Genomic DNA, 17,929 nt, shown 5'->3' on the forward strand with positions numbered 1-17,929 from the left:
TTCCCAGGACTGGAAGACTCATTAACCAAAACTTGAATTCAGGGAAATTTAAATCCTTGATTTCCTCTAGATTTTTTTCCAGGTTGTATCTAGGTATTCGAGGAAAGAAAGAACCTTTCAGCTGCACCAGAATTTGGGGGGTAAATAAAATATTCAAGAGCTGTATTTTGTAGCTTCACTCAGCATGGATTAGTATAACTCTGAGCTGTCATATTTTAAACTTTAGACACAGAAAATCTCTAAGTTTAAGTGCCTGACATGCAACACAAACAGAAATGCTGCTGGCAAGTTGAGTGTGGATCACACTGCTTTTATAAGGTTTCTGTGGTCCTTTGAAAAGGTAAAATGCCATAGGTTAACACAAAGTGCTTATTAACATGGGAGGAAAAAATGAAAGAGAGGGAAGAAGAAGGGATTTGGCCACAGCCATACAGCGACAGTGGCAGAGCTTCAGACAGACCCAGGAATTCTGACTCGCAGTCACCAATCTTGAAATAGTTGGCTGCAATGATATCTTTTCTAATCTTTCCATCATGCTGTCTCTATTTACTTCCTCCTAGGATAAAAGGTTAATTCATCTCTATGGAGAATAGATATGGAAAAAGAAGGGGATAAAATCTGATTTTGAGAAACTCTCTAGACCATTTATTAAAAATGGCACTATTTCAACACCAAGAGCTGAATAAAAGGCTGATAGCCCACATGAACGAACCAGTCTCAGAATGAAAAAAGGGGGTTATGGGGGTGCTGGTGAAGAACCCAGACAATTCATTAGGATTTGATAATCCTAATCCTTTTCACATATTTTAAGATTAGTGCACTATTAAAATACAGTTACTGAATTATTGTACTGTCACTTAAATCCAAGTGCTGGATCCCACCGTGGCACACGCTGTAAGTCCAGGTTGCAGGGTTTATTACAAAATCATGAACTGCTCTGGGTATCATCTGACTGGCAACACAAATGTGCTTAAATGACCTGGCTTAAGCACAGCCCAGCCTGCTCTGCTAAAGAGGCTTTTCATGACCTCTGGGAACACATTCACCACATCTTGCTGCCTATTCAAATGACCTTGACAGTACAAATTACAGCCAAATGACTCAGAAATAAGAAGCCAGGGAGGGGGGTTTCTACAAGATTGCCTCTGCCACCTCGACAGAAACAAAGCCTCATTCCCCCACCCGGGTTCTGTTTCCTGGAGATCTTCATTTCAACAGAAATGCAAAATATGGAGCACTTACTGGCGTGTCTGGGGCAGAAGACAATGATGCTATTGTTGCCCACCGAACAATGCAGCCACTCAGTGGCTTTTCCAGACTCCTGCTTATCCAAAAATGTCTAACCAAAGTACATAAGAAACTGAGGTGCAACAGCAGAGAGGCAAAGAAAATCCTCTGGAATCAGTGTCTCTCAAGACTGCAACTCTCCACACACTCATACAAAGACACTGGCAGCTTCCTTCACATCCCCTCCCCTTTTCTGAAGCCACTAGTGAAACTATCTGTAGTGATAATAAGAAGCTAAGAGGTAAAGGCAGTTGTAAAACATGTTGTATAAATGAATCATGCTGCTGATATTATCCTCACTGATGAAATAATTGTATTAAATTAAGCAGGGATGTTCACATGACAGGATGGGTGAATTAGATAATGTTCATCTGCAGCTGTACCTCCTCCTGCCACATTTTCAAGTTTTGATTAAGAATAATGTGTCCCTTCCTGCAAAGGTGGAAATTTCTCTAACTACGTAAAAAAACAGATACGAGACATAAAAACAGGTATCTTGGTTATGATACAGTAACAAACAGAACAGAATTATTCTTCAAGTTCAGACAAGACCCTTCATTGTGTTCTTGTCCACAAATTCCAGCACCAAAAGTATGACTAGACTCTGGTTAGAAAGAAAAAGGCACTAAAGACAAGGATGAGAGCAGGTATGAGGAACAGTGGTGTTCTTTCCTTCTGATTGTGCAAAGTGCACAGACCTTCTGAAAGATCTCTGCCTGGGTTCTTTCTACACCCAGAGCAGCTTTTTTTTTTTTTTTTTTTTTTTTTTTTTTTTCCTTTTTAATGGTGTTGCTTTGCTGAGTATCTTTTCCTCAATGAGCTTCTCTCAGAAGGCAGGTACTTTCTGGACTCAGGGCATGTTATCCAACCAAAGTTAGTACCTTACTGATACTGCTCAAATACTCTTATTCATGGGACTCAAAACAAAGGGGGAAACTGAGCTGCCTTATACTTGACAAATACTCTTTTTGTTCTCTGGTCTGCTGATAGAGAACTACTCAATTACTCACTGAATAAATTACTCCCAAAGGCTGGTTTATACACTGGGAGGATTATTTCCTCCGTTCTTGATCATGGAGAAAAGTGGTGCAGGAACATAGCAAGTAAATCTGTTTTGTAGCACCTGGGACAGAGAGGGCTTCTCCCCCAGGCCTCTTTTGCAACACTGGGGACTCTCAGTGAGGATATTTTCTGGGGACATTTTCCTCTCAGAGAGATCACTAACATTCTCCCCTTTGCTTTTTCTTTACAGGAAGCACAGTTGCCAGAAAAGAAGTCAGCTGTCATAAAGACTAATTTGCTGCCCTGAAAACCCCAAGCTTTGATTTTGTCTGGCCTGCACATTGTCACAGTAAAAATCAGAGAGCTGCTGGGTGGTTTTCACTTTGTGTTTAGCAGTGCTGTTTCCCAAAGTTGTATGCAGGATTCCCAAATGGATTCAGGAAGAACAAAAGAGGAGCATGGGAAATGACCTGTTTATGAACATGGCAGATTCCTTCCCCTCCACCCCAAATCTCTGCATGTAACACACAGCACCCACTCTACAGCACCTATTCCATAAACAAAGGAATACAGATGCTGAAATAAAAGAGGAGAAAATACAAAGTTCTAGCATCATTTCAGCCCTCCTGTTACCTCAGACATGGAAGAGTGGGATACTTAGTTGCAGGGCAGCCTAAAAGCAGTGTGTAGGGAGACAGCTATGGAATTGCTCTTCGAAGTCTATCTCCAATGACAGCCTGGGGTAAAGGCCTTCCTTCTGTGCAGCATCTGGTCACAGAAGCAACCCTTTAAAGGTCTTCAGGAAAGACTGCGCTTGGACCTTGCCCTTTGGGATCTCATGGAGCACAAGGCAGGCTGCTTGGCCAACAGAATACAGCAGGACCTGCAGCTTAGCAGAATGAACAGACTGGTAAATGTTTACCCCAAATTCATTTGTTTAGTTTCACAAATCTTCAGAGACACATCCTCCAAACCACACTTGCAGCTTCTGGCTGGCTTTGGACTGTCAAAATGCCCAACCATCCTTGTGAACTCTGCTAGTAATCTCCACAGACAAATAGCACAATGTGTTTGAGGAAAGCAGCCAGTGTGAGATTTCTAGGCTAATTTTCCTTGTTCATGAGTTTTCAGTCACACCAACCTCTAGGGAAACCTGATGACTTACGGATCCTTATCCCGATCCAGATCCAAACTTCATGCATTTGTTTTCAACCACATAGAGGTAAATTACTTAGTCTTATCACCATTATTCCTCTAATTCGGCCTTTGCTCTTCTGTTTGACTGGAACCAGCTGAAGTGAGAGGACCCAGTAAGAGGATTTTCAGCATGGCATGAAAATAAACTGCAGAAACAAAGAGCTTTTACCATTTACTTGTGCCTCATAATGAAAAACCTCCTTCCCATTCTGCACCTCTAAGCGAGTGAAAATTTAACTCAGCAGCCTCATATACAAAAATGCCTCAGTGAAGCTGCTTCTGAGCAAATCTCGCCAGGCTGGTCCTGAAACGAGAAGGGTCCATGTTAAGGAAAGAGAAAACATGAGCCAAGGCAGAAAGACTATTCACTTGGGATTCTCCTGGTCTGTACTTCATGCCAAACTTGGGTCCTGCTGTTAGCTTTTTGCATCTAACTATTGCTCAGCTGAACTTCTCACATCACTGCTTCCCCTGTTAATTTGGTATAATGTTATTAATGAAGTGCTTGAGGTCAGAGGCTCAAGCCAGAGGCTAAGCAGGAGGAGTGATTTAGGCACAGGTCAGCAGGGACTGATGCATACACTGCAATCTGCATGCAGGGGAAGACGACAACTGATTTTTCACAATTTTCACCATGAAAATCACATCGTATGTGGTAAAAATCATTAGAGAGAATCACAGAATTGTGGGGCAAAGGAAGGGAAAGGATTCTTCCTATGAAGACTGCTTCTCCCAAACTGCCCCACTGAAATACATGGCAATCAGTAAAGCACAGGAGGGGAAAAAACATCACTTCTCCACTGTACCAAAGGAATTATTAATTAATTAGAGCTCATAATTACTCTGACAGCTTTCGTCTTATTTTACAACTGGGAAGAATAAGGCAAAAAAGTGGCTAAATGATTTGCCTAATCTCACACAGTGAGTAAACAGCTGAGTCACAAGGAAGAGCAGAGCCACTCTTCCCCAGAGCAGTGTTTGGGAGTTTCTTTGATGCTGCAATGAACCTCCTAAAATGTCCAGCTGCTTCAAAAGAAGTTGTGAAAATAGTAGACAGAGGTCAGACAGTTTGATCTGTGGTTGTCTACTCCTGCTGTTGTGCTGGGTAGAAACTGTAGTGGTCCGCGCCCCAGTTAGTTTTGGTGGGTTTTTTTAATCCTTTCAGCATAATTCTGTCCCAATAAAACCCGGAAGGCTGAACGTGTGGAGTCATGTCCTTATCAATGCCCTCTTCCACTTATAACAAGGCTGTTTAAAAAAACGGAAATTGACATTGGACTGGATTTTGTTGCTGCCTAAACTCACCCTGGAGTCACCACCTTCCAGTGAATCATCTCCAGTAAGTGTTATGCAGAATGAACACCAATAAAAAACGACAAACCTGAAAGGATGGGGAAAGACTTGGAAGGAAATAAAACAAGGACCTGCAAAGCCAAACAGCATTACAAACTGGTACATTTTAAATGAACAACAAGAAAACAGAAGCCACACTGATCAAAGCCTCCCACCTCCTCTCTGTGGTGGATGACACCTTCGCTGGGAGCACACCACCACCTCTAACCCCACACCTGCAAAAGGAATTAATTTCAAAAAGAATACAGACCAAAGAGAACCATATCAAAACAAATTAGCAACAGACCCCTCATCCTGCTGTGGTCAGACAGAAGAGGCAAAGATGCTTATAGTTGCTAAGATTCAGGGGAAAAGAAAGACAAAACAAAACAAACCCTTCCATCCCCACTCCCTCCCTCAAAAAAAAAAAAAAAATCCCAGCTGTTGAAAACTTTAGAAGAAACAAGTCCAAAGACCTTGAAAGAAGAGATTTCAAACAGCTTGGACAACTGGCAGGGGGCTAAGAAATTTCTTTTCAAAAAACACCTGTGCTTTCTCTGACTTTGTGTATCTCTGTGTGACCTAGGTAGATTTTTCACTCAGAGAGGCACTAAGTATAGCCCTAGGAATATGTAGTGCAAAGATAATATACACTGCATTTATTTATAGGTACACACAACTGCAACAAAAATGTCAAGATATGTTTTGCAACTGTAGATACGACCTGCTTGACAATTTGTTTTTCCAACTAATAGCTTTTCAAAGGAAAACTATCAACACAAAGCTCATCTGTCTTTAATGCTTGCATGCTATTAACAACATCCCAGATCACTAAATTCAAAATGATTTTACAACTCGATCTTGCTGGATATCTTTACGTTTCACCTCCCTTCAGCAGCAAGATGAAATCGAATCAGCAGCTGCAGAAACTGGAGGGAGTTTAAGGTACTGTAGAGAATGTTCAAAGCCAACACATGCTCCTTCAGTAAAAACTGCACTCAGAGAAGAATTTGTTTAATATTTATACCCCATCCATGATCCCCCATGTGGGGTCAGCTACTTGAGAGAACATCCTTTGGGAATGGTTGGGAATTGTTGCAGTCATGCCTTTTTTTTAATTGCTGATTCCTTAGGTCAGGCCAAAAAGATTCAGGTTCATTTCCTGACTTTTCAATAAACTTTCTCTGTGAATTTGAGTGAGTCACTCCTTATCTAACCTTCCGTACATGGTCACTAACATCTTTGTGTAATTACCATAAAGTATCACCAAATATAAATTACAGTGTTTTGCACAAGAGCACATGGCTACAGAAAGCAGAGCGTCACACTCTTGTCTCAATTCTCTTACAAAATTAGAGACAGTACAACCTTTCACCTATGAAAAGGGCTTATTCTATGCAAACTGAGCACACATCAGATGTGTTTATGAAACTGAATGGGAACACCACCATCTTCAGCCCTTAAAGTTTAGTAACTACTATTGATGTTATATATTTCTCTCTCTCTCTCTCTCTATATATATATATATCTATGTATACACACGTATTAACCCTACCTATGTTTATTATTATTTGCTGCTGAATGCAGAATCCAAGCAGAAGAGTGCTGAAGAAGTATTCAGCCCCCCTTGGTGCACAGACTTCAGATCCTATTCCTGATTCACACCAGCAGAAACAAAATCACCATCAGGACCAGTACTGGGGCCAAATTGCTGGCAGGCACAATGAACCACTAATTGCTGGATTCATTAGTAAGACTCATAGTTTGTCCCCATGAGATGCTGAATACTTTCAGCTCCTTTTAAAACCTTGCATCTTAGAAATTAAAATTAACAAGTGCAAACTTGTATTTTTGTTACACTGCAGAAACTCAGCAGGAATTTGAAGTCAGATCACAGGAATGCTAAAATTCCATTATGTAAAATTAGGCTGATTTTTATCTGCCATTTCCCAGTTAATTCTGGAGAACATGCATGCATCCACACACAATAGCTACTCCATGCTGTTCCTCCAGCCTAAACAATTGGTTAAAATAGTTTTTGTAATGCTGAAAGAAGACAACTGCCTCACAAAATACCTTTAAAATCCCCCAGTACCACACTATTAAGACCAAACTATTCTTTTCAGACATAAAACAAATGTCTATTTAAGAACACATCCAAAAGCATTTCCATCACTCAGCCAGAACACTTTTACCTCCCAGAAGTTGACACTGTAAGAGATGGAAAGAGAGACAGAGAGAGAGAAGAGACCTCTAGTCCACCTACTGGCTTCACTGAAGGCAGTAAATCCAGCTCTAGCTCATTTCAAGTAGGTTCAACTGTGTCAAAGGTTACCCACAAGCTATTTCTTGATGATTTATAGCTGATGTCTACAGATCTCCTTTTATTTTAATGATGACTTTAATACAGATGTTAAGACATTCCTTGTCCTCACAGAAGTGTATGAGAGGGAAGTTGACATCTTAAAAAAAAAGAATTCTAAGAGACTGATTCACTTTTTCTGAACAGGGCCAGCTCTGGGCAGTTTTTATATCTTATCCAGAAGGGGAAAAAAAAAAAAAAAAAAAAAAAAAAAAAAAAAAAAAAAAAAAAAAAAAAAAAAAAAAGATGAAGAAAGAAAGGAAAAAAAAGCCCCCTTCACCCTTTTCTCCTATACTAAAGCCGCTACGTTTCTGTGACTTATTCTGGGCACAAATCCTAGAGCACTGACTCAATGTGTATGTCACCAGTTAATTATCATCAAGACAAGACACTGGGACACTTTGGTAAGCAGAAGATAATTTTATCTCTTCACCAGTAATAACATGTATCTATATAGCATTATTTTGCTCTGCTTGAGCCCAGAGTGATTTACAAAGTGAGTCCCAAAATCATGGGATTCCTTGAACCACAATCATGTAGGGGTAAGGAACAACAGCACAGGAAAAGCAGGAGCAGGACATACCACATCCATTTGAAATTTCAGATGTCATGCTGGTGAAACTGCTGAGAGCTGTCCAAATGTGAGATTGTTTTTAACCTCAACGTTAGCCTGTGTGTGTGAGTGTGCACAAGGTGTGTGTGTGTATGTACGTGCTCAATTTTCCTGAGCCCAAATTTGATCTGTGCCTTTACAGAAAATGTTGAAAGTGCAGGCTATCCACTAATTTATAACAAATAATAAGCAAATAAAGATAAATTAATTAATTTCAGAGTTTAATTGCAGACTCTATTTTTTGTGGACATTCAAAACTAGAAGAAGAACATCTAGAAAAGGAAAGAAGGTAATTTCAGAGAAGACTAAGAATACTGGAAAAAAGCACAAAAAGGGGTCATTCTGATCTGCAAGCAAAGCAGAAAAAAGCAAAGAGTTGAGATTAGCAGAGCTCAAGATTGACTGAGGCAACCAACAAGCTAAATTCAAAATACATTAACTTACAGCTGTAACCTGAAGCCTATACAGCTCTTAGCATGGCTAAAGATAAAAATAATCAGTGACCTGGAATGACTGCTCTCCCTGAGAGAGCTACCTTTCGAAAGAAAGAAATTCACAAGAACCCACACAACAAAAACTCTCTCCAGAATTGCTACACACATATGTTTTCTTCCTAATTGCACACTGAATTAAAGCTGCTTTACTAATCCTGTCACCGTATTGCTCCCTTTTATGGTACGCTGCTTCACAGCTTTCTCTGGAGCATTCTGGAGATGAATAAATGCACCCCAGAAACTCAACTTGAGAGAGCTTTCTGTGCCAGTTTTCCCATGGAGATGTCACGTTGGGTTGTGTTTGTCACTGTGCAGCTCCTGCTGTGCTGTGTTAGCTGCAAGTCACATAACACAACGTGGCTGATCCATGACGTGAGATGTCACTGCCCGGCACGTCAGCCTGCCACGAACTCCTGGGCTTCATCCCCACACACAACAGGGTCCCCTTGCTTCCAATCCACAAGGAGGTGCTGGCACAGCCACTAAAAAAGTTGAAGGAACACTAATAACTTATGAAGTAACTCGAAAAATAAAAATGCGTTACAAAAGTAACGTTGTGATTCTAAATGGAAAAACTTTCTCTGCGCTGTTCCCACTGGAGACATGGTCTTCCCCTCCATGCACTCCATGTGTCCAGATACTCAGAAATCTTTTATCAAACACTTTTTTTCCCCCCAATTTTTTTGTTTTTACCAATTCTGACAATAGCTTTTATTTTCTTTAAAAGCAGCAAGGAAAAATGTAGCAACTTGAAATGAAATGAACAGAAAATGAACTCATTCATTAGCACAAAACATACACATTGGAATTGACAGTCTGACAGCATTAATGGATAAAGACACATGATGATCAAGACTGAAATTTTAAACCAGTTTCATATGTTAGATCCTGTCACATCAGCTTGTCTGCCTCAGATGTTCTTCGGATGCTCCTGAATGCTCTCTCTGGATACCATTGAAGCACTTTTACTGGGAGATTCTACAGTAAAAAGTCTAATTCTGCTGTGAAGCATTTATGCCTTAGCAGAATTGTCAACATGAAATCTTCTACGATTTGAGACTGAAAATTAATCCCACTTTAATAAAAAAGTAACTCATAGATTAATTTTCTTAGCTGCTTTCTAAGCCTTTGAGATACATTTATACCAATCCTTAAGTTTCCAGCACGACAACATGAAGATTTCTGCTGAAATGAGATTCTAACACACAAGACTTCAGGACCTTGGACCTTAAGGAGGCTACATTATAAAATCACAACACGTAGCCACAGTGCTTTGAAAAATATGTGTACTCTGAAGTGATGCTTTCCACATAATGTCTCTGAATCCCTCTTTTGCAACAGCTCATTTTACACTGAACAATTCAAACTGCATTCTGTACAACAAATGTGTAGTTCTGAGAAACCTGAGTGAAATAGTTGCCAAGCACTTCACATAAATCTAAAGTTAATACTAATCTAAAAGAAACTGTCTTGCTGAATTTGAAAATAAAACAGATTTTTCCACTCTGCTGCTAAATTTTGCTTCTCTTCCGCTATCCACAGCTACCAGGGATTAGAGATTAAAATGTTTCAGATTAAAATATTTTTGAAGCTCCCTTGTTACATGATTATCATTCAGCTGCGGGTACAGGAATACTTACTGCAAAACGTATTTGCTGCTTAGTTTGAATTGCATTCTGTCAGAACATGTCAAGAGGAGCTAATTTCAAATCTAGCATGTAGCGTGATACAAACCACCCCTCTGCAGACAAAACAAGCAGTTTCTGGAAGCTGTCAGACTGATCACACTAGAACTTTGTTCAATCACCTCAGAAATTCCCTTTCTGTGTTGAAAAGGAATTCTACATTTGGTAAAAGGTGGCTACACTGCTGTCCACTGCACAGCCTCCTCCCTTTATTTTTGACTATTAACACACACAATGAAATACTCAAACACTTAATCTGAAGCTGCAAAAGGGAAGATTTAATTCCTGGTTCCTTTCTAGAAGAATCTGGGAGAGTGAGAGTTCTCTGCTTGTTTCAAGCTCTCTGCTAATCTGTGAGATAGGTACATTGCTACACTATCACTTGCACAAGCCTGTGCTCCTGAAATAAACACATCCCTTGATTTAGAGACTCTTAACAGCCCAGAGTCTAAAAAACAAATCTCTGTAATGAAGGATGACCTTTATTAAGAATTTCATATTCTGAAGGAAATGATACATTAATCTGATATTGGCATAACTTCATGGTTTGTTATCTATAATTAACATAGAGCTAATATTGGTCCCTCATCTTTTCAGTGCTGCTACACTCAGCAGCCCCCAGTGAAGAATGAACTTCATGCATTTCTCCTCATGGCTGGTTCCCCTTCTTCAGCTTAAAGACCTTTTTCTAAACATTTTTATTTTAACTCTCCCCACAGACCAAGGCCATCCAAAAGCAAGGAGTATCAGCAAAAACCACTGCAACCAGAAAAATCAATTTTTTTTTCTGTTGTATTATGCAGCTCCAGATTGCACACTCTTCTAAAGCCCTTTTACTGCTATTTTTAGGACTTTGTGGACAACTGGCACCATCAGCTCAACAGCTCTCTCAGTGGCATTAAAAAAACCCTTGACTTTGTGACACTGTTCTCTTATTTGGGACTAATCCAGTCTCTTCTTGCTCTTTCTCATTCAAGCTCTTCGTTCCAACTGACAGAAGAAGGGCAGTTCTGTCAAAAAGCTTTTGAGAAATTAATGCTCAGGTATTTCTAAGTAACAGGGTAAGACACTGAGCAGAAACCAAATGCCAGATCCCAGCACTCCTAAACACTGAGGGATTCTGGAAACAGCCTCCTGAAAGCCACAGTGCCTGCTGGACTGAACTGAACCTTGGTGTTCAGTATGATGCCAATGATGTGGATCATTTAAACAAAAATAACGAGAACTACTACCTGCTGCCCCCACCCCCCCCAATTTAATTTATTTGTATCAGGTTTAGAAGGCATTAACAGCAAAGAACAGCAGTGAACTAGTAATGACACAGCGCTTGTTTTTTATCTCTTTGCTTTCTTTACACCTCTGCTGTTCCCTGTCTGATTTTTGAGGACCTCTCTCTCAGAAATAAACCAATCTTGTGTGATTTGTGTATCTCACCTTCATTTTTTGATCATAGATTTTGTAGGGGTTTTTTCCCCCCTTTTTGTTGTATTTTCTTCTGAGTTTTCACTATAAAGAGTGCCAGCTGAGCCTGACAAGGGTTAATTGCCTGGCAACTTTGCTTTTGAGACATGCTCCTGCCAGAGAGACACCATCTCAGGGAAGAAGAGCTGTGGACAGCTAATCTGAAAAAGCATCCTAGGAGCCCCTCCACATATCGAATTTATTTTTAGGAAAGTGAGGAGGGGTGTTAGGCAGGCAGGACGCTGTGCAAGTCCTTACTACTGCTGCTGCTGCTGTTTAGAAACTGCTATTAACATTGCTTTCATTGTTTGGAACACATCTGCTGTTTTAGAAAAGCACCTTATGAAGTTCCATTAATACCAATCATTTCACTGTGCTCCAGCAAATGGTTTAAAAAGTCATTGTTTATATGCCTGCATGCCATATAGAGGAAGAAGAGCAAGGAAGAGGAAAACAACTTCAAAGATTCTGTCACCAACTCCACATTTTACTATTTAGGATCAAAAGCACGGGCAGCATGTGAGAAAGGCTCCCAGGTAAAGAGATTATTAACTACAAGAATGGACAGGGAGACGGAAGAAAGAGTACAGCATAGATGAGATCTCAGTTTACATCTCCCTACTCATCACTGCATCTGTACTGTAAACTTTTCCTTGATTATCTTATAGCTATTTCTGACCTGTTTGATGCTCTGGCAAGAGGATTGGGAAATGCAATCACTGAAAAATGTTTTGGATGTACTGATGTATAATATTCGAGTGCTAATTGTTATTCCGGTGCTGAAAAGATTAATAGATTAATTTAGCAAGGATTTTTTTTTTTTTTAAATCAGTGGCATATAAAGAATTGTGTCCAGCCTGGAAACTCTCAAAAATAGAAGAGCTTGCAAATGTTGGGAGATAAAACTTCTGTAAATACAGCCCCAGCGTTTTTATCAGGGATGCTGTGTCTTACATCACTTTAATCAGAACTGCTGTCCTTCATTCTAAAATACCTCAGTAGTCTAATGAAAATAAGGATGCCTTAATTTCCTGTTGCTTGGACAGGCTCTCGGCAGCTTCTGAGCTCTCCAACCAATAAACAGGACAAGGACTGCCACTAATACACAGGGACTGACATGAGCTGTGGGTTAGTTTCAGACAGGTTCCTCTTCTCTACTCTTCAGGAATAAGAATTTGTCCCCATCCAACTCAATCATGCCCTTTGATCACCTGTACACAGCCATCTTATTATTTTAATTTTAATGAGATGCTTCCCATTAGTGTGTTCAAAAACAGCAGCTCTGAGGGTACAAGGAATTTGTATGTCCACTTTTCAGCCAGGCTTCTGCCACAGTCAGAGTGATGTGGCACGTCAGTTGATGCAGCTGTGCACATAATGGGGGCTAATGTTTTCCCCAAGATCTCCCCAGGATAAAATTCTGCATTCTGCACCATCATACGAAAGGGAGAGATGAGTGAAAGGAAGACAAATGCAATCACCTTAACAGGGCTGCTTAGGGTAATCATCAAAAATGAAGTTCAAGTCAACAATTTGCCTGAAGTAGAATCAGAAATATCACATAAATGAGTTTTATGGGCCTTTTTACTGTTTTAGGGCCTTTTTCTTCTTTCCTTCAGACGTCTTCATTTTCTTTTTTCCACTCTATTTTTGTCTTGAGTGAAGAAAGCTTTCCTACTAAAACTAGGTAGTCCCATCGTCAGTTTTGACTGGGACAGGGACATGCACAACCAGCTCCCCATAGTTTAGTTATTTTTCCCAGTAACATAGCCTATAGTGTGTCTGAATTAAAATGCCCATTTCCAAAGGCTCTTATTTTTTATTTTTTTCCCAGGTCTCACATTGACTTGGTAAGAAAGACAAGAGTGATTCTGTGTTCCCTGACCTTCCCTGGATGAGAATGGAGCAAGCAAACCTTGCTCCCTTTCTATCCTTCACACACTATAACCAGGATGCAAGACACACCTGATGCATGTGGCAGCAACTGTAGCACCATCAGCAGACATCCCTCCAAAATGAGAGAAGTTCTTCTGGAGAGACTCTGGCCATCTAAAGGCCAATCTGTACAAGCACTAAAACTTTCAATGGCCATTTAATTGTTGCCTATAGGTGACATGAAGAAAATTCCATCAGAAGTGTTTACTTTAGTGATCAGATAATGTGAAACTAAAGCACCCTCTTCAGTTAAAGATTCAGATCGATATTTGTCTGAATATTGTAGCTGAGGAGAAACTGACTGTGTATTTCCAGTTGCTTAGTGCTGTTTCTGCCTTGTCTGAAACACATTTCCTTTCCTTGTCACAACTCCCAGGTGCTACTGCTGAGCAAATGGTAGCATCACTGCCAGAAGTATTTGAATAGAGAAAAAAAAAAATTGATTTGGACAATCTGTGTGCTCTTGTCATTGATGGAGACACAACTGTGAGTAGGGTTAGGGCTGAGGTCACAAGAAGGTTAAAAGAAAAGTGCCCAGGAATTCTCTCCTGTCACAGTTCACACTGAACTGCTCCTGTTTTACAGCAGATGCTACAGACAATACACTGTGCTCCATTAAATACGGGGAATCGTTTAGCTACATTTACAAGCTACATTGAAAATTCACTCCAGAATTACTGCACTTGAAAGGTTACATGGAAAGGGCTAGAACAGTGCAGCAGCAGGCACTAGATGCTATATTTATCCATGCCACATAAAAAGCAAGAAACAAAGGCAGGAATGAACAGGGCCCCGACCATTTACAAGTGAGGGTGAAGTTGTTGTCCTTATACAAGGGTATAAAGCACCTGATCTGAAGCCAGTGAGGACTGGAGCTATCAGGTGAAAAGTCCTGCTAGCATGGTAAAGGTCACAGTTCAGACAAATGTAGGTTTTATTTTATCTTGTGAATGGCCCTGTGCATCCAAGAGGCTTGAAATGAATCACAAGATGGAAAAGTTATTCTGCCTAGTCCTTATCTGCACCTCTGCCTGTTCTCTCCTACTTGCAACCACCCTGAACACCCAACAGGGCAGCATGCAGGCACTTACATGATCAAAGGCAAAATGTGCTTAAGACAGACTTTGGAAATCCAGCACAATTTGGCAAACTTCAAAGATAGTTGCCTTTCAAAAGGGTTGTGGAGGAGGCCTTGGTAAATTTGAATGGTATGATTAGCATACCGGCTGTTTTTAAAACTGCTCAAGAAGAAGCTGTGCTAAAATCCATTTCCGCAAGACACACGCATTTTTCTTTTGGACAGGCTCCACTAGCTCTGTTTCTTAAATCAGTTTTTCTGGCATGGATTTCTTCTTGGAAGAATGTACGACACCAGCTCAGTTTTCCTAACCAAAACTTGACAGAATGTGTGCAGCACAGCATAATGGCATCTCTAGTTCATGGCTTCCTAAAAGTTACAGCACAGAACCCTCGGAAGTGAATTTGACTATTCCAGGTCACATCTGCTGAAAGGCAAGCAAGATGACAGGAGATGCCAGGGTAGTCTGTCCAGCACAGTGTTCAAACACTGGTGAGGGCCACTGATAAAAGGCTTGCCAAAACAGGAGTTGCCAAGGTCTTAGAGGAGTTTCAGGGATGTTTTCAAGTCTTACTAGATTTAAAGGATGATCCTTGGCAAACTCCCCCTGATGCTTCTCAGCATTTCTAGAGCCAACAGTTGTTCCATCTGCTGCTGAGGCTGACTTTGAAGAATCCTTGCAAAGAGCAGCACACTAACTTTAACACTACACAAGAGAAGAAAAAGCCACAGCTTTTCAGAAGTGACCTAGATGTTTGCCAGTAGCTTGACACACTCTCAGGTAAGGCTGTCTCCTTGTCTCCAAACACTTGAGTGTATTACCAAAGCTGTGCCAGTGTAAACTGTGGGCTGAAAATGGAGATTCAGTAAACAGCATCTATTGAAAGCTATTCTAAGGCTTTAACTATTCATCTGTGGAGGTCTGATGTACAGTAAGCATGAGAAAGATCACCACAAACTAACTGCAGGAACCAAACTGCTAATGCAGATTTAAAAAGAATAAATTTAAAAAATGTCTGTGAAACTCAAGACATACTCCCCGATGACAGTTAGAAAAATTAAATATAAAAAGAAATCAGCAAAGAAAATAAACTTTTGGAGCTGTTGAACACAAACAGGCTTTGAAAAAGCAAAGAAAGTTCCATACAGACACAAACGAAGGTGTTTAGTTCCAACACATAGGCTTCAGTTTCTGCCATTGTGATGGATTTGCCAATGTGTTTTCTGAGCCAGGCCACTGCACTACTGTGTAAGCTTTATTCTAATTACTGTAGGCTCTATAAAGGTTTCTTTATCGCTTAGTATTATAAATAATTGTGCTTCCAGGCTGGGGTTCAAAGCTCAGAACAGCACCTGCACAACAGCTCAGGCAGGTCAGGTGACCTTTCCCCAATTCCCATCTCTCTGGTGCTGAGGACAGACAAAGTGATATGTCTGTCATACGCCATTACCATTAGAACAGAATCTTGTTCTTTTATTACAACTGAACTCTGCCGGATTTCTCAGCAGGAATGCTAAGTGAAATCAATGTCTTGGATTTCCAGGCTGAGCTTGGAGGTCACAGTCACTCTATCATTTCTCAGCATTATCCCTTCTCTTTCTCTCGCGCTCTCTCGGAGCCTCCAACTGGCACACAGCAGATTGAAAACAGCATGCAGCACAGGACTTACTCTGCACAATTTTACAGCCTTTTGGAGCTCCCTTCCTTTCCTTTTGGCCCACTTTTTTAGTTTATTTTTCCCCCCACTTGCAAAATAAGTTCTGTTTGTCTCCTATGGAACTGCAAGTCAAACGCACTAGAACAACGCCTGAAAACATGAAAAACGCAATATAACAAAGGGGGGAACAGAGCTGATCTTGACAGCTGCCAATTAAAAATGGTTATGCTCGATGTTACCAGCAGATATGGCAGGCCTTGTAATCCTGCAACTGCCACAAAATACACACTGTGCCCCTTAGATCTCATCAGAAATTCTCCTGCTGCACAGGAGAAGCAAAATCAATGCTGAGATTCTAAGTGTAGGAGACCTACAAGCTGCCAGCCACACACAAGACCCCCCTTGTAAAATGCACAAATTTGGTAACCAAACACTTTTTTAAAAACCCAAAACCCAACAATCTACCATCAAGTACAATCACAGCTTTGTGATTTCTTGCTATAAGAGAAGAGGCCGAGCCAAGGAAAAGCCACAGGAAGTCAGAAAGTCTACAGTAAGGAGAGAGAGAAGAGACAACCTAGAGCTTGATTCATCAACACAGCAGCTACTGATTTCAAGCCATGTCTTTCATTCTTTGAACATATATCTCACTGAGCTGACAATGGTATTATTTATTTGTCTGGTTATTTTTAATCTGTGCTGCTTTACTGTTAGGGTAAAAACAAGACACTACTGTCAATTCAAGGAATTTCTCCTGACATGATAAAGGACATGGACAGCATGCTAGAGGGCACTAACAAAAAGGAAGGACACATTTTTTTAATCAAGCTCTTGCTGTCACCTAAATAGGACTGCTTTCTCCCTGCATTCCTTAACTAAATTCTCCCTAGCTGTTTTGCAACAACATCCTCCCGTTTTCAGGGAGACACCCTGGGAACAAAGCTTCCTGCAGCTGGGAGGCACAAGCCTGGTACAGTACCTTGCTTTTGGGCGGAGGGCTGTTTGTGCTCTTGTCTGTGTGGATGCTGGTAGGGGACACGGCAGCACCAAGGTTCCCCTGGGGAATGCCAGGAATCTTGCCTCCCGGAGACACTTGCATCGCAGCAAGTTGGGCAGCATACAACTGCTGGAAAAAGAGAACAAACAAACAAACAAACCAACAAACAAAAGGGGTAGTGGGGAAGAGAGGAGAGAAATCATCAGTAAATAAATCATCTTCCCAAAACTTCTCCTACAGCACATGATATATTTTCTTCCCAATGGGTATTTTTTATTTAGCACATGCATGTTTCAAGACATGAATTGTCATCTTGACTTTTGTGACTCACTCCTCCAGGGATGAATGAGAGACATCACTATGAGAAATGTCCCAGCTTCCCTGTGTGACCAGGGATTCAAAACAGGGAACAGAAGCTAATCCCCATGGTTTGCCTGAGCTGCTGGACAATTCTTCCTTTCCTAAGATGACACAGGCATAAAAGCATTTCCAAAAGTAATATGCATTAACCCCTGTGAAACACATATGCTGTTGGATATGATGGTCTCTGTGCTACCATTTTATGGTGTTTTTTTTTGAATTTTATTTTATTAGCTGTGTTTTCCCTGTTCTCCCAGGCTGTAAGGTGTCTGGGACAGGGAATGTCAAAATTTTATTTTGCAATTTCTGTGGGAGTCCACGCTCAGCTGGGTTGTGGGGAACCACTAGAGTCAATATAAATATACATGTATCAGTGGTAAAGTACTGTCCATTAACTATTAGAAGCCCCAGTTAATTCTAAGAACCCTTTCTGTGATAGATGCAATGCAGACACAGAGTGGAAATGTT

The 17,929-nt window shown here is 40.7% G+C and overlaps 1 protein-coding gene across 1 annotated transcript in view; it reads right to left on the reverse strand.

Moving 5' to 3' along the window:
* SOX5 (SRY-box transcription factor 5) overlaps positions 1 to 17,929 on the reverse strand; it is a 288,158-nt gene that overhangs the window by 39,909 nt on the left and 230,320 nt on the right. The window contains 1 exon segment of the mRNA XM_066319506.1: positions 17,084 to 17,230. Within this exon segment, the coding sequence (XP_066175603.1) occupies positions 17,084 to 17,230 (147 nt within the window).

Source organism: Sylvia atricapilla, chromosome 5 (genome assembly GCF_009819655.1).
Source record: "Sylvia atricapilla isolate bSylAtr1 chromosome 5, bSylAtr1.pri, whole genome shotgun sequence".
Lineage (NCBI taxonomy): Eukaryota > Metazoa > Chordata > Aves > Passeriformes > Sylviidae > Sylvia > Sylvia atricapilla.